The sequence below is a fragment of the Ahaetulla prasina genome, chromosome 7 (genome assembly GCF_028640845.1).
Source record: "Ahaetulla prasina isolate Xishuangbanna chromosome 7, ASM2864084v1, whole genome shotgun sequence".
NCBI classification, from domain to species: domain Eukaryota; kingdom Metazoa; phylum Chordata; class Lepidosauria; order Squamata; family Colubridae; genus Ahaetulla; species Ahaetulla prasina.
In genome coordinates this window covers 84,299,764-84,322,172 of record NC_080545.1, presented here as the reverse complement: position 1 = coordinate 84,322,172, position 22,409 = coordinate 84,299,764, and the positions used below count along the sequence as shown (strand labels likewise).

The following is a 22,409-nucleotide window of genomic DNA, read 5'->3' as shown; positions in this document are numbered from 1 at the left end:
CTCATTAAAAAAGGTGAGAGTACAAATCAATCAATCTTTATTACGGTCACAGACCAGCAAATCAGATTATATGCCTCCGGTATAGTGTTATGGAAAAAATACCTTTCCTGACTTGAAGACAATATTAAAAATGGTAATAATTTCCAGAAGAAAAAAGACAAAACACTAATAATGATTGCTGCCTGAGGAATTCGAGTATGAATCTGCTAAAACAGGGTGAGCTGAACAATGTCCGGTGATGAATTGTAAGCCATTTGGATGCCTTGGCATTAATCAACAGGCGGCTTTAAAAGATCCTGTCTAGGTGGAATTGATGACCAGCTGCAAGTGCTCATTTGTGTTAATTATTATTAACTTGCCTTGAATTATATGCTGAGAAATAGATGTTCTATCAGGGAAGGAAAAGGCAGTAGTAAACCTTGGGGTCATTTCCTACCAATAATGGCATGTCCACACCATAAACTTGTACCAGTTTTAAATTACTTGGGCCATCTTGGTTCCTGGTTATACTGTGATCAAGATTATTGAGAACAGTAGATTAATGAAGCTATACATCCTTGGTATCTGTTACAGAAATAAAATCTCCAGGGTTCACTTAGGTAGAAAGTATGGTTTTAAATCAATATAAGCCTATGATTTAGATGTGCTGTTGGCTATACTACATCAAGAACTTCTTACTATAGCTCTACAAACACTGAGCACCACCTTATGGCAAAATCAGAACCCAGGCAGCACCTTTTTCGTAATCCTTTAATCCAGCATGTAAAATAGTTCTTTCTTGGCTACCACTTCTCCCCAGCCCCACAACCCATCCCCAGCTATCAATGTCACTGTCAACACTATGTAGCCAAAATCTGTAATGCAGCCATACTATACATAATTTGAAACCATGTTATTCCATCTAAATGTACTGCTTGATTTGAAGATAATCATATTCACATCTAGTTTCCTGCAAACCAAGTTTCCACCTTCAAATGTTTTTTCCTCATGTTATTTCATTGTGCTTCTGTTAAAGTACGAAGCTTAATACCAATCTGTATCTAAGAGAATATATAATCTCACTAACTTGAATTAAATAATTTGCATACTTGTTTCTTTTTTTAAAAAAAATATTCAAGTTTTTCAACGGAATTATAAACAGCACACATTCTTATTTAAAGAAGAAAAAAGCAATAAGAAAGTGAAAAAGAAATATGGAAAGAAGGAAGAGGAAGAGGAAAAGAGGCATGCCATATTTTTAAAAAGAATTATTATATTTTACCTTCTCTAAGCTTATATATCATACTTTCCTTCTTTTCATAAAGTATCCTTTTTAATCCAAACCCCAAAATCACATTCATCGTTCTCTTTTTTCAGCAGAAAGTATCTAAACAGCTTCCTCACTAATAAATTTAGTTATTGATCTTTCTCTAGTCAAAAAATGTTGCCATCTCTGCTAGTTCTGTCATCTCAATCAACCAGTCCTATTTTGTGTGTGTGTTTTATGGGCCATTCCCAGCAAACATTCACATAAAACATCATACTGAACAATAAAAATGAATTATTGGTCCTTGGAGAGATACAATGAAAGATGATTAAACAAAGAACTTAAAAACTAACTTAAAAACAAAACAAGGATAACTTCAAGCAGTTTCTTCTAGTACTACTACTACTTGTTGTATTAAGAGAACAAGCTAAGTTAAATCTTATTGACAGATTTTCAGGAGCAATATACATATATACATATATACATACATACATATGTATATATACATACGTGTGTGTGTGTGTGTGTATGTGTGTGTGTAAAAACTACAACAGGAGAACATCATAAATAGAGAGTACATTCATTAATTAAGAAAAAAAGCATATTTAGCTCTCATCAAAACACTTCAGCTTATAGCCAGAGAATTACTCTGGCTGAGAAAATTAAATAAACAAGGCCTCCTCTATAGATAATTCAATGCTATGGCACAAGTTTTTGTGGCAATCTAAGGAATCATTTCTCTGCTAAAGAGTGACGGCAAGTGTAACGTAAGACAGCCTTGTACTTTCAAAATAGAATTTTCTAAAAATCAAAAAGGATTGCTGGATATTCCTTCTACTTCAATTTTCCAATCCCCTTTTTAACTCAGTTGCTCTAATTATACTAATTTATCCCAAAACTGGTTTTGGATTTTGTTTTTCACTATGCCTTGGCTTTGGCCCAAAATCAAGGGTTCCGAGATAATTGGGGGGGGGGGAAGGTGCAAAAGGACAATATTGCTTAAGACAGGGCAAGTGTTAGTAATGAAGATTCAGAGGTGTTTAAACAAGTTCCTCAAAAATGTTTTATTTTAGAGATGATCCCTTACTCATTAATATTATTAGCCTCAGCCTCTTGATCAGGAAAAAAAAAATACAAATAATAGGCTTTCCTCCCATATTTTCCACTTTAAAAGTATTGCTTTTTTTGCCTTGCAGCGACAAAAATTAATCTGCAGTGAGAGAGAGAGATGTCAAACCTATTCCATACGTATTATATAATCATTGCAGCTGGTAAGTACTGTAGGGAGTTCAGTTCAGTTGCCATAGTATTTGGCATATTGCTATGGAGCTGAGTTTTGATCTACTTATCATTTACCATTGGCAGCAGCAAAAGAGACCCATATATTCTTGCCTGGCAGATACATATGGGCTTAAGATGGCAAATGCAAAAATAGAACCTTGCACCAAATTAAACATGATTGTAGATTTCCTGAGATGTTTGTTACGGTGAAATTCTTGCGATTTTTCAGCTCTGCGTGTTCGCCACCAGCATCCATCAAACATATCTTTAGTACTCAGATTTCCTCCTCCGCTATTTTTTTTTCAACAACAAGGAGAAGAGAGGTCATGCAAACATGCTTTCGGTTCCGATATAATGAACACAGCAAGCCACCTTAGAGGAGAAACTGGTTTGTTTGTCTCGTTCAGTGCAACCAATTCTGGCCGGTTGGTCCTTCAAGTGAGGGTGTACTACAAATTCCATCTGGCAAGGAATGATGGGAGCTAAATAGTACTGGACTGGGCCACACTAGGTCTCAAGCACTTTCCACAGGTTTGGCTACCCAAGAGCCAAGCAATTTAAACAAACATAAATTAAGGAACACTGTAATCAAGGCACCATCATCTCATCCAAAGGTTGTTTGCCTGTGACACTCACACAGGGTGTCTCTCTGCTTCAATAGGGGTGAGATGAGGAGGCAGAAATCAAAGGCTGCAGCAATGAACCAGGAGGGTTGGTCTTCCCAGGGGACAAATCAACTACCTTTTGATAAATAACCCCCCCCTCCCTTAAAACTCTGTGACCTGGCTGTGGTTTAGACAACAGAGATGTGGAAACAAGGATGCCCACAAGAAACACACAAGCAAAGAGAGGTGCACTTCAATTCCTAAACTAATGATTTTTAGCGCTTCCATCCAAGAAAGAGGGGCACTGTGCCCACGGTTCAAAGGGCAGCTTCCTTAAGAGGTGTTGCAGGAAGAAGGGAGAAAAAGTTTTGAGTTTTCTCTCTTCTCCCCTTTTAAAAAATGCAGCTATTGTTTCCACCATGTTGCTGAAAATAATGTTTTCTGATTAGGGCAGTGTTAAAAGAGTGTAAGTTTTCTTTTAAAGTATCCTCTCCTGAAACCACCACCCCCCCAAAGAAAATAGCATCCCTAAACTAGAGTTTCTGTTGTTGTTTATCTATGAACTGCCCAATGTTTCAGGGTCTCACTCTTGACTGTAAAACGGAGCATAACAAAATAAAATCACAGCCCTCCCGTTTTGCAACTGGGAGATCTCAGCAAAGGGAAGAGAGCCTCAAAAGCATGCAATTTATTATTGCTTGCCATTGCTAGAGCTGGTCTCCAGGTTAGGGTCCCATTAAGTTGGGGGAGGTGTTATTCCCATGAATGCAGGGGGAGAGGAATGTAGGGAAGAATCAAGAGACTCTTTTCTGAACAAGGTTTTTGGACTGTCCCCTGTCCCTCACCCCCCTAAGTGATGCGGCCACAGGACAAAAAGACTGTCAAGTGGATCAAGTCTTGCTCCAAAATAAAAGAGTTACCATTCAAACACACACACACACACGTTCTTCCTTTTCAGGCAAATTTAAGGCGTATCAAACTAGGAGGGCACCGCTAGGCACCCCTCCAAATAGCTGGGCTTTCGCATCCATCCTCAGAGAAGGGTGAACCTATGCCATCCAGGAGAGTTAAAAGTTGAAGGGGCTGAAAGCAAGTATTGGCTTGGCTTGGCTTGGCTCGCAGATCCTGGAAAGGGGTGTGAATGGGGTGAGAAGCGGGTTAACCTGGCCCGGGATGCTGCATATTGCCATTAAAAATAAAAGCTTGGCAGGGCAAGAAGTGGGCGGGGGGGGGGAAACAGCAAAGCGGTCCAACTCTTGGATTCGGCCGCCACCATCCTTCCCTCCATCCCTGCCACCCCCGCCGGCTGTCTCCCCCCACCCGCCACCCCACGCCACTCCACTCCCGAGGAACAACTTTCCTCGGCTGAATCTCGCGAGCCAAACCTGGCTAAGGCGTGAGAAAGAGTGGGAGGAAGGGCGGGGAAGCTGAGGTTGGCTCGCATTTGTTCCCGACGCCCCTCCGCTTCGAAGATTTCTACGTGAAATGTCTCTGCTCGAGCCCACGCTCGCAGGAACATCCTCCCCCCTCCCCTCCACTCTCCCGCTTTGGCTCCTCCACTCTTGTACAGCGACTTCTCTTAGCAGGTGAAGCGGCAGGGAGGGAAGGAGGGAGGGAGGGAGGAGGGGAGAAAAGGATGCTTTTTGGAGGGAAGGACGGGACGGTGATGCCCTCCCTTCGCAAACTCCCTTCGCCCCCCTTACCTTGGTGGTTTTCTTCTGGAATGTACATCCTCTTGTTTTCATTGACCATTTAAAAGTAGAGGAACGAGGGGACCAGTAGCAACAATAATAATAATCACCCAAGTCGGAGTTCTGGTTTTTAATTCCTCCAAATCCCAAACAGCCGAGATCGCTGGCGGCGGGTGGGTGGGTGAGTGGGGGGAAGCAGTTCAAAGAAGAAACCGGAGCTGCTGCGGCGATTAAATTCCCCCGCTCGGTTATTACCTGATTCCCATGATTGCATCAAAGCCCAACAAACCCTGATTCGCTCCAGTATTGCCTCCTTTAGTACAATTGCAAAGCATCCTCAGAAAACATCCGGGCTCCCGCCCAAGAAATTCAGCGCACCGGCGGCAGCGGCAGAGGCGGCGGAGGCGACCGACTCGAAGAAGCGCTGGGCTCTTCCCGGTCTCCCGCTCGCTTCTTTCTCCCCCTGGTTCTTGGCTTTGCAAAGCGGAAAGCTCCGGGGGCAGAAAAGCAACACCGCCGCCAAAGGGAGTGGAAAAGAGGGGCGAAGGAGCATCCCCCCGAGAAGGGTGGGGAGGAAGAAAAAAAAAAGGTCCGGAGGATGCAAATGTCTCTCTCGCCCAAGTCAAAGATCCAGGAACTAGGAAAGACGAGCGAGAGAGCGAGCGAGCGAGCAGGCAGGCAGGCGTGGGGAAAAGGACCGGGAAGCAGCGAGGCTGGAAAGGCGGTGGCGAGCAGCTGCTTCTCCTCTTCCGAGCCAACGCCGTGCGCTCTGCTGGCAGGGAGCTTTTTCTGCAGAGAGGAGACGGCTAGTCCCAGCCCCTCAGTCCCTCGGCAGAGCGATCGCGCCTCCCCTCCCTCCTGCCTCCCTCGCAGACAGACAGAACAGCTTGGACAGCCTGCTTTGAACTGTTCCAGATGTTGGCAGCGGCCGGGCAGGAGCGCGTCGCCCTCCGTCCTTTTGCCGGGTTTTTTATGATTATTATGATGATTATTAGTTATTAATTTATTTATTTTTAGGGACCGGCAAGACTTGAGCGGAAACTTTAACCTGCTTCCGCGGCCGTCCGCCTTTCCTCGGCTGCGTGAAGCCGGGGCCGCTTGTGCCGCTGGTCCCTTTCCTACAGACAGAATGACGTCAAGAAGGCGAGCGGGATCTGGCTTGCCTGGAAAAAAAGTGGGGAGGGGGATGTGGTAGATGGAATATGGGGGTGGGAGGGGGAGATTGGGTGGGGACCCCCGCGGTAAGAGAGTTCCCCCCCAAAAAAACAGGCCGATTCACCTTACGCTGCGGAGGCACACATAGCCTCCCCTTCTCTCCACCCAGCCCCCCCGTTTCATTTTCTAAGCGGCTTTCGCCCCCCACTCCACCCCTCCCATGTTCAAAGCCACCCGCAGTTTTTTTCCGCCTCCATGTCAAAGCGCGAGAATGATGTGAACTGGCTTCTGTGATGATTGGGGGGTGGGTAGCGACACGGAGTAAACCTTGGGTAATCTAACTACTGTACGCGAAAGAGTGTTAAGACGGGGTTGGCGACGGGCGTTGAGTGGGAGTCCGTTTTGCGAGCCGAGAGGCTGGGTGTATGTACCCTGGCCGTTGGGCTCGGCAACCCCCCACCTCCCCGCGCACCCCGAGCAGAGGAAGCGCAGCTGTTCGAAACGGATTAAGCGGAGCGGATTAGGCGCACGGCCGAGCCCCCCACCACCACGCCCCGGATCGGAGGGGGTGGAGACGGGAGGAAGATTTGTCCCCCCGATCCATTTTCCCGAGCATCCAACGCGTCTCCCCATCCATCCGCTGGCTGGGAAGGCTCTTGGGGCGCGTCCCCAGCTTCCCCACTCCAGGCGAGACCGCGGCGATGGCTCCTCAACGGGAACCCAAGCAGGCGGCCTTGGGCGGTTTGTGGCCGCCTGATCTGGGGCTCTGGCAAAGGCTGCCATGTTAAAAAAAAAACAAAAAAAAAACAAGCCAGGCGAAGCGGGATCGTGCCCTTCGTCTGAGCAACGGCGCCGCGCTCGCTTCTTCCGGACGGCCGCCGCTCTCCAACCCCATCGATCGGAACAGCTAATCTGGTCGGATGGGGCGCGCCTGACCCGGCCGTGTCAGACGCCTGTCCGGGTGTCTCAATAGAGACAAGTGTCGTCCCCGTTCTCTACGGGATTATTCGAGAGAAAGTCCGGCAAAGCCTTGTTTCCAAATGAAAGCACGCCTGGAAGGGCCGGGCAAGCTCCATGTAACCCGGAGAGATCGGCGGGTTCGAATCCTTCGTAGAGGTCTCCTGCGTGCGCAGGGGGTTGGGCTAGATGACCTCCAAGGTCCCTTCCAACTCTTGTTACTGTTACCTATCTTCTATGCAAGACGTGAAATGTTTTGGAAGGGGGGGGCGAATTTTAATTGCTATTCTTAACGCGGTGGGACATGCAGGCGCTTTTTGATTTGCGCGATTGATTCGGAACAGCCGTAGCTAAACGGGGCACCGATAGCATTTGCAAAGGAATCGGTTCCTGCGCTGGAAGACGGGCGGCTAAAGGGGCGCATCGGGTAAAGGGGGGAGAAGGGCGGGGAGTGAGTTGTAAGGGAGGATCCGCCAATGTGCTGGTGGGTCAGGAAAGCAACGGCCTGCCAACGCCAGCAATGGGGAGAAGAGAACCGACTTTCGAGGGTGAACTTTTGTCGGCGAAGTTTGCCACCTGATGTCGCCTCGCCACGAGGAATGGATGACAGCAGTTGAAGGGCTGAAAACCCCCAAACCGTCGACTAAAACGGGTCTCCAGCCTTGTAACTTTAAACTTGGCGGACTTCAACTCCCAGAATTCCCCAGCCAGCAAAAGCTGGCTGGGGAATTCTGGGAGTTTAAGTCTGCCAGGCTTAAAGTTGCCAAGGTTGGAGAGCCTTGGACTAAAACGTCCTGAGAAATGAAAGAGAAGAAATTAAAAGAAATCTAACGGGTGGGGCCGGTCAGTTAAATTCCTGGCCGTGTCTCCTCTCAGAAGATCTGCCCGATATGTGTAATCCAATTCTCGCAATTTAATCAAAAAAAAAAGCCACCCTTTTCTCACTATTCTTGGTGGTGTCAGAGAAGATGGAGGGGGAAAAATGTAGGAAAAATCAGTTTTTGGCAGTGGTAGGATTTAAATAATTTAACAACCAGTTCTCTGCCCTAATGACCAGCTGGATAGGTGTGGCTCGGTGATCATGTGACTGTGTGGGCATGGCCAACTCAACATCACTCACATTGATGGGTGCTTCCCCTTAGCTGTTACAATATAATAAGGGTTAACCAGAGAGGCAGTTTCTGTAAGCAGAGCAACAAAGATTAGGCTAAAAACAACACCAGAATGTTTCCTTCCTGCCTTCCTTACAGGATTAGCCCTGTAAAGTGGACAAAAACAAAAGAAGATTTCTTCCAACTGGTTTTCCTGAATAGGTGCGAACTGGCTGAATCCCACCACTGGTTGTGGGGCTTAAGGAGCTACAACAACCATGGATAGCTGTAATCATAATTAGTTGAGCAAACTAATTATGTTGAGCAAACCACACTTTCTGAAGACTCGCAAAGAGGTGGATGGGAATTAAGCCCAGCACTGAGGAGAAGTCACAAAAAGTAAGATTTAGTGCTGACTAAGTTAAGATGGATTTGCTGCCAATGGACACAACATCCACCAGTTGTCTGTCTGTCTGTCTGTCTGTCTCTCTCTCTCTCTCTCACACACACACACACACTGACTAACAAACAGAATGCTTGAGGCAGTACAGGAACCACTTGAAGGAAGTGAATAGGAGCTGCGCAGATCCAGAACTTGATCATAGTCATGATGATGATAGATAACCATTCCGTTGTGTCTAACTGTTGACAATTTTATGGGCCAGGTCTTTCCACATCTTCCGATCTTGCACTATTTCTTTTGAGTTTTTCTATGTTCTGGCAGGTGTCAGCTTTGATGGTATCCAGCCATCCTGTTCTTTGGCGGCCTGGTTTCCTTTAACCACTAACTCTTCCAAGCATAATTGCTTTCTCCAGTGAATTCCCCTATATGACACAGCCAAAATAAGTGAGACGCAGTTTTGTGATTTTACCTTCCAACGATATGTCTGGTGTTGTGCACTCCAGTACTTGCTTGTCGGTCCCCTTTCCTGTCCCAAGGAATATGCAATAACCACGCCTCAAACAAATTGATATTCTTCTTGTCTTGCTTATTTAGGGTCCTACTTCCACAACCACGATCATAGCCATAATACACACCAAAATACCACACTTGGCATCCCACACTATGGGAACCATATTCCTGTTGCAATATCTTGATCCATGGATAATGCTGGGATGTCCATAAAGACAGAAGAGGAAACCAACCAACCAGCAGTTTCCTAACTGCTCACCTATTATATGAGCAAAGTATCAAATACTTAAGTTAAACATCATATCTCTTACATTACGTTGCTATCTTTTTTTTTCTTACATGACCTCTGCCACATCATGGCTTTTTTCCTTTCCAGCATTTTTCCTTCAGTGCTCCTTTTCCTGCTTTGTGGAATTTTATTTGCCCTCAATGATTGCCACAAAATGCCCAGGATCATGTTCTCATGATAATTCCAAAGGAGACAAATTTTTATTGGGTTAATTGCCCAGGATGGCTTTGCAAGATAGTTGGCTTGTTCATTCTGATGCATGCATACAAACACACACACACAATCTTTAATACATAAAGTGTTGGAGATGCATTCCAATGGGACTGCCGCTTTAAGCACATCATGGCCTGACCACACCACAAGAGAGCAACAGTGATTGGTAAAGAGTTAAAAAATTTTCCCGTGGTGTTTCCATTATCATCTGTCACTCAGCTTCTTTGTCCAAGACAGTGTTTTTCAACCTTAGCAACTTGAAGATGCATGGACTTCAATTCCCAGAATTCCCTGGGCAGCATGCTAGCTAGGGAATTCTGGGAGTTGAAGTCCAGACATCATCAAGTTGCCAAAACTGAGAAACATTGACTCAAGAGATAATTAATCTAAGCTCACTTTCTTCCGTCTTTCTTCCCAAATACGCATGAATGAAGTATATGCTCCTGGACCCTCTTCCTGGTAGGATGTAATTAGTTAGAGGCTGACTTTAGCTATCCCTATGATGCATTTCTGCAAATAAATCTCTTTTCTGTTATAGTTATAAATCCTTGGTTAGATTCCCATTCCCAGGAATGTTCTGTCTGATATACACAACATAAGGCTTCAACCTTCAACAGCAAGAGCAAAAGCCACCAAACTACCACCAAGGATCAGAAGAGCATGAGTACTATCCTTAGAACAGGAGGGAGAAGAATCCTGTTTCCTTCAGATGAAGTTGTCGTGTCCCACTCCTCCGCTGACGGCCGGGTCAGGGAAATCCGAATCAGGCGTGCCTCTGCAGCTCTGCCAAAGTCCTAGCAAAGTCCTCAGGGCAGGCAGGAGATCAGAAAGTGACTTCAGCAAGATATGTTTAGACTTTGCCTGACTCAGAGAATGCCAGAAAGCAGATCCTTTATATAGGCCATGGGGTGTGGCTCCATGACTCAGCACTTATCCAGGCCTGCCCCTCCCTTCCTTCTGTTGCCTCCGCCTATCAAGTCTTCTGGCGCGAGGGTCACTCCAGTCGGCAGCTGTTGGCAATTGACCTCCCTCAGGCTCACATGCTGTGGAGGAGGGGGAGGGGTCTAGTTGCTCCGTTTGCCTGGGCATGGAGCCAGAGCTGGGGGCTGGAGATATTTCCTCCTCTTCAGCCTGTCTGGGCATGGAGCCAGGGCTGGGGCCAGGAGGCATACTAGAACATTCCTCCGTGTTCGGAAGCAGATAAGCAGGCCCCGGCTGTGGTGAGATTGGGCGAGACACAACAGAAGTATAACCCCAACAGCTGCATTTTTCTGTTCAAGGAAAGTAGAGTAATTCAGAGAAAATATTATAAACAATAAGTTTCTTTATCTCCCTCTTCAAGAGGACCAGGAAGGAACCAATAGCTCTAAGAAAACAATGAGACCAAGGCAGGGATGGGATTCAGCTGGTTTGGACCAGTTTGGGCGAACCGGTAGTTATGGCCAACAGCTGGGCCCACTCACCCACCCACCCCGGTGCCATCCCGTCTTATACAATTGCCGTGGTTTTGACGCAGTGTGCATGTGTGTGTAAGGTGCATGTGCAAGCAAAGCTATCCTGTCCTATACAATCACTGTGTTTTTGACCCAGCAAGCATGCGCGTGTGCTCACATTTTCAATTCTGGGTGAACCGGTTGTTAAATTATGTGAGGCCCACCTCTGGACCAAAGGTGTATTTACCTAGAAGGAGGAGCCACTTGGTGTAATAGGGTTACTTCTAGGCCAGTGTGCATAGATTTTAAGTGGTCTTTGCAATTGGCTTTAATAATCTACATGGCCAAGCTGGCCTTGAGAAAGTACCGTAGCATCCCTTGAGTTTTTAAAAGATAACTGAATAATTGAAGTAATGGGGCCAGGGGAGCGGACACTGAATTCTATTGTACCCAAATTTTTATTTTCACGTAATTGTGACTTTCCCCCATTTGAAAAATGCCTTCTCCACTTTCCACTTGTCCTTCTCTGTGAGACTTTTAATAATATTCTCTTTTGGATTTGTTTTCCTTTTCTAGCTTCGGTATAATTCCATTGGCCTTAAAGAATGAGTCAACAGAGAATTCCAAGCATGATTCAGTAGAACAACTGTCTACTGAACTCACTCAGGAGATATTTAGGAGCATAGGGGTCCATCTGTATAGGAGTAAGACACCTTTTGATCCCTTTAGTTGATAAAATTTGTCAACCATCAACTACCAACCACATTAGCGCTTCTGTCTGCCAAATAACGCATATACAATGACATACGGAATCTGTCCTAACATACAAATCTTTCCCTTGTGATTCTTTACCTGCCGGATTCCCACCATGGAACACAGTTCAATTTTTGTCCAAAATAATGGACAAAACTCTGAAACTGGCAAACCTAGGGAAAAATCCCAAACAGACATATTTTTTTTTACATGCTTATTTGTCTCCTGGTTAGGTTATATACAGCCTAGGACAGGGGTCTCCAACCTTGGTCCCTTTAAGACTTGCTGGCTGAGGGACTCTGGGAGTTGAAGTCCACAAGTCTTAAAGGGACCAAGGTTGGAGAACCCCGGCCTAGGAAATACCTAGCAGTTAAAAAACAATAGTCTGAACTATTGAATGGTAGCTCAAAGCTTAGTGAGGACCAAAAAGGTACCTGAACCCCAGCCAACCAACTCTAGACATTTCCAGCCAGTATTTTACTGAATTGTTTCGGTCTAGACCCATGATGGCGAACCTATAGCATGCGTGCCACAGGTGGCACGCAGAGCCGTATCTGTGGGCACGTGAGTATTGCCTTAGCTCAGCTCCAGCATGCCGGCCAGCTGATTTTTGGGCCTTTTGGGCCCAATGGAAGCCAGGAAACGGGCTATTTCCGGCCTCCAGAGGGCCTCCAGGATGGTGGGGAAGGCCATTTTTGCCCTCCCCAGACTCCAAGAAAGCCTCTGGAGCCTGGGGAGGGCGAAAAATGGGCCTTCTGGGCCCACCAGTAACCTTTTTGCCATCGCAAGCCAAAAGCAGGGGGAGCGCGGGGGTTCACGGGGGCAGGGGCACGGATGCGTGTCTCACACACACACACACACACACACACACACACATGCTCTCCACATTTTTGGCATGCGATGGCAAAAAGGTTAGCCATCACTGGTCTAAACCAGGGGTCCCCAACCTTTCAGACCTCAAGGACCACTAAATTCATAATTTTAAATCCCGAGGACCACTAATATGATTTTTTTAAAAAGATAAATAGTATTTAGTGCAATATAAAAAAAGCAAATAATTTTTCTGCGGACCACCAAAATTTTCTCACGGACCACCAGTGGTCCACGGACCACTGGTTGGTGACCACTGGTCTAGACCAGGGGTCTGCAAACTTGGCTCTTTTAAGACTTGTGGACTTCAACTCCCAGAGTCCCTTAGCCAGCAAAGCTGCAGAGAAGCCCAGGATAATTTCAGATGTATTCTGTGCTGATAACAAAGGAAAAACCTGAAAGACTGATGATCTGGAAATACATTTAGAATAGGGGGGCCGTAGTACAGCACAGACCAGGTGTTTGATTTTCAGAACAACACTGAGAAATGTATGGAGGCAAGAAATAAAAGATTACATCTGTTGACTTGGGGAAGCATGATAAAATGAGTAAACTTGAATTATAATCAGTTTCACTTCAGCCAGAATATGATGGCTCAGTGGCTAAAGATATTGAGCATGCTGATGGCTCAAGTTCAAGACTCAAGCACCACGCAATGGGGTGAGCTCCAGTTACTTGGCGCAGCTCCTGCCAACCTAGCAGTTCAAACACATGCAAATGCGAATAGATAAATAGGTACCACTTAGATGGAAAGGTAACAGAAATCTGTGCGCTTCGGCTTGTTGGAAATTATTTGCAGAGAATTGTAGATACACTCTATGATGCAACAAGAGATACTGTCTGAAAATTAATCTATCAAAGGCCAAGTGGCTATGCTGGGCACACTCCATCCACTTTGCAAATTCTTCAAATTATTTCAGTTCTGACCACTTGCTTCTGATGTAATCTGTAACAGGCAGGCATGTGCAATTCTCAGAGTGCCTTCTGCCATCAGTGCACTCTGCCTACCAAATCAAAAGCCTGACTAGTACATCATTTATATTCCCACAGTTGTCAGATCTGTCATCATATGCTTGCCCTTCACATTCGCTAACTGTCAGCCTGCCATGAACTATGGGGGAAGGAGGGAGCCAGATGGGGGGTGGAGAGGCCACCAAGTCATCGTACCTTCCAGAGACACTATCTCAAAGTCTAGGAATGGAATGCAATGGCTCACCAACCAGCCCATCATTGAAGAGACGATTCCCAGAACAATATATTCAAATATAATTGGACAATAAGGGACCAGCGGAGGAGAGGAACTGAACAGGGAAAGTTAACCAGAAAATTTAGGCACACGAATTTCAGTTCTAGCTTTGCTCTACTGTAATCCACTTGGCTTTTAGTAAAAGTATACCTTTCACTACAAATGGACTCAAGAGTCTTTCTTAACTAAAGGACCAAGCTGGGACAAGTCTGACAACAGTAGCCAACCATTCTGAAATATTTTAATAAGTATTTCTGACTCCGACTTCCTCTGAAAGTCACCCCTTGTTCTTTATTGGAAGTAATATAAAGCTATCATAACTTCGTTGTTTTTGATGGCTTTATCCATTAATAATTTATCTAATACTTTTTTTAAAAAAATAGCTCAGATTGGCAACCAGCGCCATCAATTTAAGAATAGAATTAATGAGTTCCAGTAGCGACAATGCACTGTATGAAGTAATCTTTGTTTCTGAACGTTCCACTTCATTTTTTTTAATATTATCCCAGATTCTACTATTTTAAGAAGAGACAAATCACCTATTTTTCTGGTTAGAAGCATATTTTTTCCTACGTTTCTCATTCTCCAACCCCTTCTCTAAATAGTTTTTTGATTTTGATAGTCAAGCATTAGACAAATGTTTTATTATTGACCTTGATATTATTGGTGAGATGCATTTGAAAATCCATTTTTAAAAGGCTTTATAGTTTGGTTATATTTCTTCTGAACAAGAGACTTCCATCATCTGAAGGAAAAGCTTTTTATAAGAACTTAAGGAAAAGTTGCTCCACGTGGAACATCTAAACCAGCAATGCTTGTACTCTGCTGCATTTAAAATACATTAGTAAAAGGGTGTAGGCCTTAAAAGAGTTTCAGTTATTGTGCTTTTGAGCAATAAAAAAGAAATAAGCCAGAGAAAGCTCTGTGATAAAGATATTACGAAGGATTTTTTTTAAAAAATGAAATACAATAGCACCTTTTTTCCCTTCCTTAAATAGTTTTCCTCCATGGCAGTTTTTTTTTTCAAATGGCTACTGCATATTTCATCTCCCAATTCTATTTTTAGTAGATTATCTTCAAACGCTATTAGAAAATTACGCTTTATATTATAATGACAGAAGGGTAGTTATATCAGAGAAAGAGAAAGCATGTTATGGATCTGGAAAAGGAAAATATAGTTCTTCTTACTGTTGGACATTTCTTGCAGTTTGTTTTTTTAAAAAATATGGATAATAGCTACCTGTCCAGTTGCACCTTCACATCTTATGTTTTCAGTTGTAAAGCTCAAACTTTAGGGGAAAAAATACTTTCCCATTCCTTCCAAGACAATTATAGTATACAGTTTATACCAGGGGTGTCAAACACGATTTAATTGAGGGCCGCATCAGGGTTGTGTTTAACCATGGGGGGGGGGGCAGGAGTCCGAGGCCAGGGCGTGGTCAGGGTGGGCATGGCCAGCTCAACATCACTTGTATCTGGGGCACCTGAGCAGGGGTGGGTTCTAAATTTTTTTTACTACTGGTTCTGTGGGCGTGGCTTATTTTGTGGGCATGGCTTGATGGTCATGTGACAGTGGGTGTGGGTAGGCGTGGCCAACTCAGTGTCTCTCATGTCCAGGGGTACCTCGCCTGGCCCCTCCCCTCCCACCATTCTTGTCACATCCAGCCTCAACGTATCTATAGTTCTGCAAAAATGTTGCTCACCTTTTTTCACCTTTATTATCTACATACTATAGATCAGGGGTCTCCAAACTTGGCCACTTTAAGACTTATAAACTTCAGCTCCCAGAATTCCTCAGCCAGCTTTGCTGTCTTAAAGTCTTAAAGTGGCCAAGGTTAGAGACCTCTGCTATAGATGCACTTTCATGGACCACTGAAAGGAGGAAATGGCTCACATGCTTTGCCTAAGAGTGTGATAGGCAACAGACTTTAAAGGGGCTGCTAGAAAGAAGGGAGGAGGAGTATTTTCCAAAGCAGCAGAAGGCAAAACAAGAAGCAATGGATGGAAACTCAACAAAGAGAGAAGCAACCTAAAACTAAGGAGAACCTTCCTGACAGTGTGAACCTATATAGGTTTCAGTCATAATTTCACATATAAAATAGCCATTCATGTAATACAACCTGCATATTGTTCAAAACAATCATTAGTATTATGGCTGATGTTTGACAGCAAGCCTAAAATCCCCATTCCCTCCCCACTCCAGGGGAAGGTTACTTCAAAATCCCCATTTCCTCCCCATCCCACTAATCTGTTCTGGGAAGGAATCAAACTCCCCCCTCTTCATTTCCCAAATAAAATATCCCAGATAATTAAGGAATAATCAAGCTGCTAGCAAGGGACCTGCCTGGAATTCCACATTCCTGCCAGCTGCATAAAGGAAACTTTGTAAGCAGAGATCATAGAAAGTGGAAGCCGGAAGTTCGGCTCCATTTACAAACAGGCAAAAAATTCATTCAAGACAGGATACTTCACAATGGAAATCGCCCAAACCTTTTTAGAAACACAAAGCCCATGTTACACAAACCCCAAAACTTCAAAAACATTGAACCATATAAGAATTCCTCCTCTTATCCTATTTGTTATTCAGCTGACCCAGAAAGGAGCTTCTAGCCCCTCTGTCAATTTAAAACTTTAAATAATATAAAAATTTAAATAATAAATAAATAAATAAATAAATAAATAAATAAATAAAAAAATAAAAAAAAAAAAAAAAAAACGACAGTGTTTCCCCTATACCTTTCTTCTTTGCCAAGCGATTTCCTGGCTGAGAAGCCAGCCAATCAATTGGGAGCTTTCTTGGCTTCTCAATTTAAAGGGACGGTGTCTTGTTTTTTTTTTCCTCTCTTCTTCGACAAGTGAGTCTTGATTTTTTCCTTCTAGCCGATCAGCTGGGAGTCGGGAGGCAGCAATAGATTGGGGGCGGGGCCAGGCAGAATTTTTACTACCAGTTCTCCGAACTACTCAAAATGTTTACTACCGGTTCTTGCGAACTGGGGAGAACCGGTAGCAACCCACTACTACACCTGAGATGGCCCAGGAGGGTCCCCCCAAGGCTCCATTTTTCCCTGAGGCAGCCTCCTGCAGCGCTCTGCCAGTGAAAATTGGTGTGGCCCCCCTGAGCTCCATTTTTACTGGCAGAGGCACTGCGGGCAAGTCCTTCAGTTTCCAGGGCAGCCCTGCAAGCCAGATCTGAGCACACTGTGGGCCAGATGTAGCCCACAGGCCTTGAGTTTGACACCCCTGGTTTATACTATATAGCAGGTGTCTCCAACCTTGGCAATTTTAAGCCTGGCGGACCACCTCCCAGAATTCCCCAGCCAGCTGGCTGGGGAATTCTGGGAGTTGAAGTCCTCCAGACTTAAAGTTGCCAAGGTTGAAGACCCCTGCTATATAGTACCATGTTTCCCCCCAAAAAAGTCCCTGTCCTTTATCTTTTGAACCCCAAAATAAGAACTTGGCCTTATTTTCGGGGAGGTCTTATTATTTGGGGGCGTATGCAGCAAGACGGAATCCACTTGCCGTCTTACCTGATTTCTAGTTCTGTCTCCCTAACCCTAACCAGAGGAAATGGCGGGTACCAGCTATGCATGCGTTTAAATATTTTTGGGGAGGGCTTATTTTTGGAAAGGGCTTATTTTCGAGGGAGCTTATTTTAGCGCATGTGCGCAAAAGCCCAATTGGGCTTATTATCCGGGGATGTCTTATTTTTGGGGAAACAGTATATACTATAAATTGTATATTCTAATATAGAATTATAGTATCGTGACATATGTAAGATAAGTAAAAACCTTATTGGGAGGGATGACCTACATATTGTTTTATGCAACCCTACAAAGTACACAATTTCACTATGACAGGTTTAGGCAGAAATCAGAAAAGCAGTTTTTGAATAAAACATACTTGAATGATAGAGGAATTGACCAGTTTTAACTGAATAAACTATTATGTAAGACAGCTTGAGTTTCTATGACTATTGGAGAAGAAAAGGTCAGCTATAATCTATTCAGGCTTCCCAGCATGAAACCAATGTACCAGCTGCTCTATGGCACTATGGCACTATGGCACATACTGTATTATCACACACACATATATTTTTACATTTACATCCAACTTTAGTAGGCTTCTCCATTTAGCTTATTTATTTATTTTATTTATTTTATTTGATTTTTATACCGCCCTTCTCCCGAAGGACTCAGGGCGGTGTACAGGCAAGATAAAACCAGCAATACAAATATACAAGTTAAAATATCATTTAAAAAACTTATTTAAAATTAGCCTGAAATTAAATTATCATAAACTAAAAACCCCGTTTAAAAATTAATAAAATTTCCCATTAAAAATCCAATTTAGGCCAGCCCCGCGCGAATAAAGAGATGTGTCTTTAGTTCGCGACGGAATGTCCGAAGGTCAGGTATTTGACGTAGACCCGGGGGAAGCTCGTTCCAGAGTGTGGGAGCCCCCACAGAGAAGGCCCTTCCCCTGGGGGCCGCCAGCCGACATTGTTTGGCGGACGGCACCCTGAGAAGTCCCTCTCTATGGGAGCGTACGGGTCGGTGGGAGGCATGTGGTAACAGCAGGCGGTCCCGTAAGTACCCAGGTCCTAAGCCGTTTAGAAGTAAACATCGCATGAAGGGGAAGGAAGGTACAAATATAATATTTTTAATTCCTTTGCCTTGTTGGGAAAGCAGATCACTGTCATTTCTTAAATATGCTTACCTGATGCTGATCATCTTTCATTTGAATATGTTTAATTCAATTATACAGGAATTTGATCTCACTATTTTACTTAACTAGAGCTGAATATGGGCCATCCCCCACGCTCAGCCATTTTCATTGGCTAATGTACGATTCCTTTTAAAAAGTACAATATTAGATTTAGTCCCCCTTTCTGACAGAACAACACTATTAATTCAGACTTAGTATATAATTTACTTTACCCCTTGGGCTTTTCTCTGTGGTACTATTACCTAATCAGTATTCTCTCTGTTTTGATGCCTGTGATTACTTTTCTCTGTCTGACCATTTATTTCAGATGCCTCATATTTTTGTTGACTTCGGTTGAACCTAATATTTCTAAAGCAGCCTTCCTCAACCCAGTATCTTGCAAAAGTGATGGACTTTCTACTCGCATAATTCACCTAATGTACGTTCAATTTTGCAGTTATTTAAAGAAGTCATTATACACAGGCTCACAATCTAACAGATATAATCCAAAAGGGAAAGAAGAGCTAGGAAAGAAATGGAAATCAAACACTTGAGCTGCGGTTTCTTTTTTTAGCCAATGAATGGAACTTAATTGGTAAACCAGGGTTGGGTTTCACTTATCTTTGCTACTGGTTCGCTCGCATGCACACCACTTCTGCGCATGCGCAGATCGTATTTGATGACGTCCGGGTGGGTGGGCAGAGCCTCCCACCGCGGCTGCTAGCGGTTCGCCTGAACCAGGGTGAACCGGTAGCAACCCACCACTGTGGTAAAACTCCTTAAAACTCCTGTAGTATTTCTAAGTCAATAATAGAGGATACTCTCCTTCAGTTCTCAGCAGCATTAAGGAAACGAGGGAGACGGAAAAACAGAAAGGATGTGTCTGTATTTTTTTTTTAAGTAATAGAAAAGGACTATTTATATTCTGATTTAACAGTTCAGAAAATTTGGGAAGCAGAAAATGAGAGGACAATTTCATGTGAAATGGTTTTACATGTGTTTAAGATGTATGGACTTCAACTCCCAGAATTGCCCAACCAGCCATATTGACTGAAGAATTCTGGGAGTTGAAGTCCACAATCGTAAAAGTTGCCAAGTTTGAGAAACACTGCCTTAGATATTAACTTCTAGCATCTTTAATGAATTGCTAAACTCCAGATCCAATAGAAAAGTGAGGATAATTGTTACAAATAACATTAAAATTATAGTATGAACAATGTATGTAATTTATGTAACCTAATTCATAATGTTTAACTATAAAAAGATTTCTCACTACCCCAAGCAATCTGGTTCTTTCTTATTAGATTGTTCTATCTGCTTGATAATTTGCCATGCTTCAGAATTTAGCATATTTGCTATAAACTGAGTTTTCATTTTTGATAAATAGTTCTAGGGAAATATCTCTCTAATTTTAAAAGAAAAATATATCCTGTTGCTTAATCTTTCACATTGCTCTGAAACTTTGTATGTTATAAGCTACCGTGTTTCCCCCAAAATAAGACCTGTCTTATATTTTCTTGAACCCTGAAATAAGTGCTTGGCCTTATTGCCATATGCTCAAAAGCCCAATTGGGCTTATTATCAGGGGATGTCTTATTTTGGGGGAAACAAGGTATATGGGTGAGCTGTTTTAGAAAAAACAAAATAGATCTTTAGACATACACATGAATGCATTGATTCAGAATAACAAAGTAACAGTTATTCAAGTTCAGCTCAGTTTATAAAGGTTTTGCTTCTGCAAGGCACAAGATGTAAGACAGTATATCAATTGTTAAAATTCAATAGTTCAAGTTTTACACTGAAAGACTATCAAAAATATCAAATATCACTATTCATGTCTTGTTCAATCATGTGCTCCATTTATATTAATGGAGACTTGTGTACAAAGTTAGCACCCACACCTCTCCTAGAAGAATGAAATAGTTTGAGAAATATTTAAAAAGGCAGGATAAAATATTTCCCCTAAAAGAGAAATTTAAAAAATCTTGAGGGAGACAGAAGACCTTCAGCTATATTTGGTACCCATTGAGAAAGACTGGGCACCAAATAGACAGCCTATCTACAAAACAATAGCTCTTTAGCTCCAGGGTGATGGAATTAAGAGATGACTCTCCAGGACATACCGTATATACTCGAGTATAAGCCGAGTTTTTCAGCACGTTTTTTGTGCTGAAAAACGTCCCCTCGGCTTATACTCGAGTATATACGGCTTATACTCGAGTTTTTTTTTTTCTTCTTTTTTTCACATTATACCGGATGGCGCAAACTTGGCGGGCTTTTGCATTAGCGCGGGGAAGCCCTGCCGGTGCAGTGAGAGGGCGGGGCGGGGGAGCCGCCAGCCTTCTCGGCTGAGGGAGGGAGGGTTTCCCCGACCGGTAGCTGCCTCATTTCCCACCCTCGGCTTATACTCGAGTCCCCAGTTTACCCCAGTTTTTTGGGGTAAAATTGGGGACCTCGGCTTATACTCGGATCGGCTTATATTCGAGTATATATGGTAATAGGATTTATCTAGCAGCAGAGCTCACCACATTGCAAAATCACCTGGGGACATTGCATCACCATCCAGGCTTCAAACAAATTTCTCAGACAACCTACAAGGTTAGCTATGACCCCTACCAAAGCCAATAGAATACATGTTCTTGCTCAGGAACAGGAAGCTCAAGAGCAAGGCCCAATAGAAGGTATAAATAACCCTCATTCTCAACTCCATGTGGTCAGCTGCCCAGAACCACCCGTGTGCTTCTTCTTCACCATTAAACCCTCTTTCCAGTCAGCCTCCATGTTTCCAGTGTGTTTCTCCCAGCCTGGAATGGAACCAGATGGATATTTTTTTTCCCAGCTCTTGCTTAACGGGAGTCACAGGAAGCAGCCTTAGACCAGTTCAGACGATTTAACCATCAGCCCAGTATTTCAATCTCCAAAGACGTCTCTTCCCCAAAATTTCAGCTAGACATGGCAGGAAATTCATTTGGGATCTTTTGCATGGAAAATATATGCCGTCTGGCTGAGCTGTTCTACTTCCTTGACTGTTGCAACTGCTTGAAGCTGGCTATTGGAGACGTGAGACGGTCAGCTTACTTAGCGCTCAAAGCCCCATGCCAGCATAGGGTCAATGTCAGCAGTGTAATTTATATCAGGATTTATGCCACTAGACTAGCAACTGTGTTTTTCTTTTTTTACAAATGATATACAGGACATTATACATTTCACCATGGCAACATTTCTAATTTATACCCAGATAATGCAGTTCACCTGAATCTGAAGATTACTTAAATCATACCTGCAATTGCCACAGAAGCTGTTCTTCTCCTACACTCATGCCAGCTTGAGGCTAAACTGGTTTAAGATACTGTAATCCTGTCTAGACTGGACAATTTGCAAGATATTCAGTCTATAGACTTCGATTGTCTCATATTAGAAATTCTAATGGTCCTGCAGTCTCTTGGTTTCCTTTTTCAGAAAAGCAATTGCAATTTGCCAATATATGTGCATAACACAAAAGATACAACACATATTTATTTATTTATTTATTTTTCATATTTTTATACCGCCCTATCTCCCTAGGGACTCAGGGCGGTTAACAACCAGATAAATTATACCTGCAATACAAGATTAATACATAAAAATGCAGATATATGGACATACAAATTAATACATAAAAATGCAGATATATGGAGGCACAACAAACAGCTTTTTTAAAAAAATGTTTCCAGCAGTTTCTTGATGTTTTATGCATCTTCTTATCTGTACTGGAGAAATAATATAGTGGTTAAAATCCTTGCTTACTATAGAAAATGTTGCTGGATTGAAAACTAATACAACTCTTTTTAATACATATGCACTTTCTTTTCTTGAGTAGTTTTCCCCAGAACACTTTCTTTTTTATATATAACATAAGAAGGTTTTTAAAAAATAATAATATAAGGGTAGTATGTTACCCTGTTTCAAGCCACTTGAGGTAG

At 43.3% G+C, this 22,409-nt stretch overlaps 1 protein-coding gene across 1 annotated transcript in view; it reads right to left on the bottom strand.

Moving 5' to 3' along the window:
- Positions 1–5,672, bottom strand: part of CACNA1C (calcium voltage-gated channel subunit alpha1 C) — a 614,085-nt gene extending 608,413 nt beyond the window's left edge. The window contains exon 1 of the mRNA XM_058191893.1: positions 4,836–5,672. Coding sequence (XP_058047876.1) covers positions 4,836–4,884 — 49 coding nt within the window. The 5' untranslated portion in view covers positions 4,885–5,672. The remainder of the gene's footprint in view (positions 1–4,835) is intronic.
- Between the last annotated feature and the right edge of the window lie 16,737 nt (positions 5,673–22,409).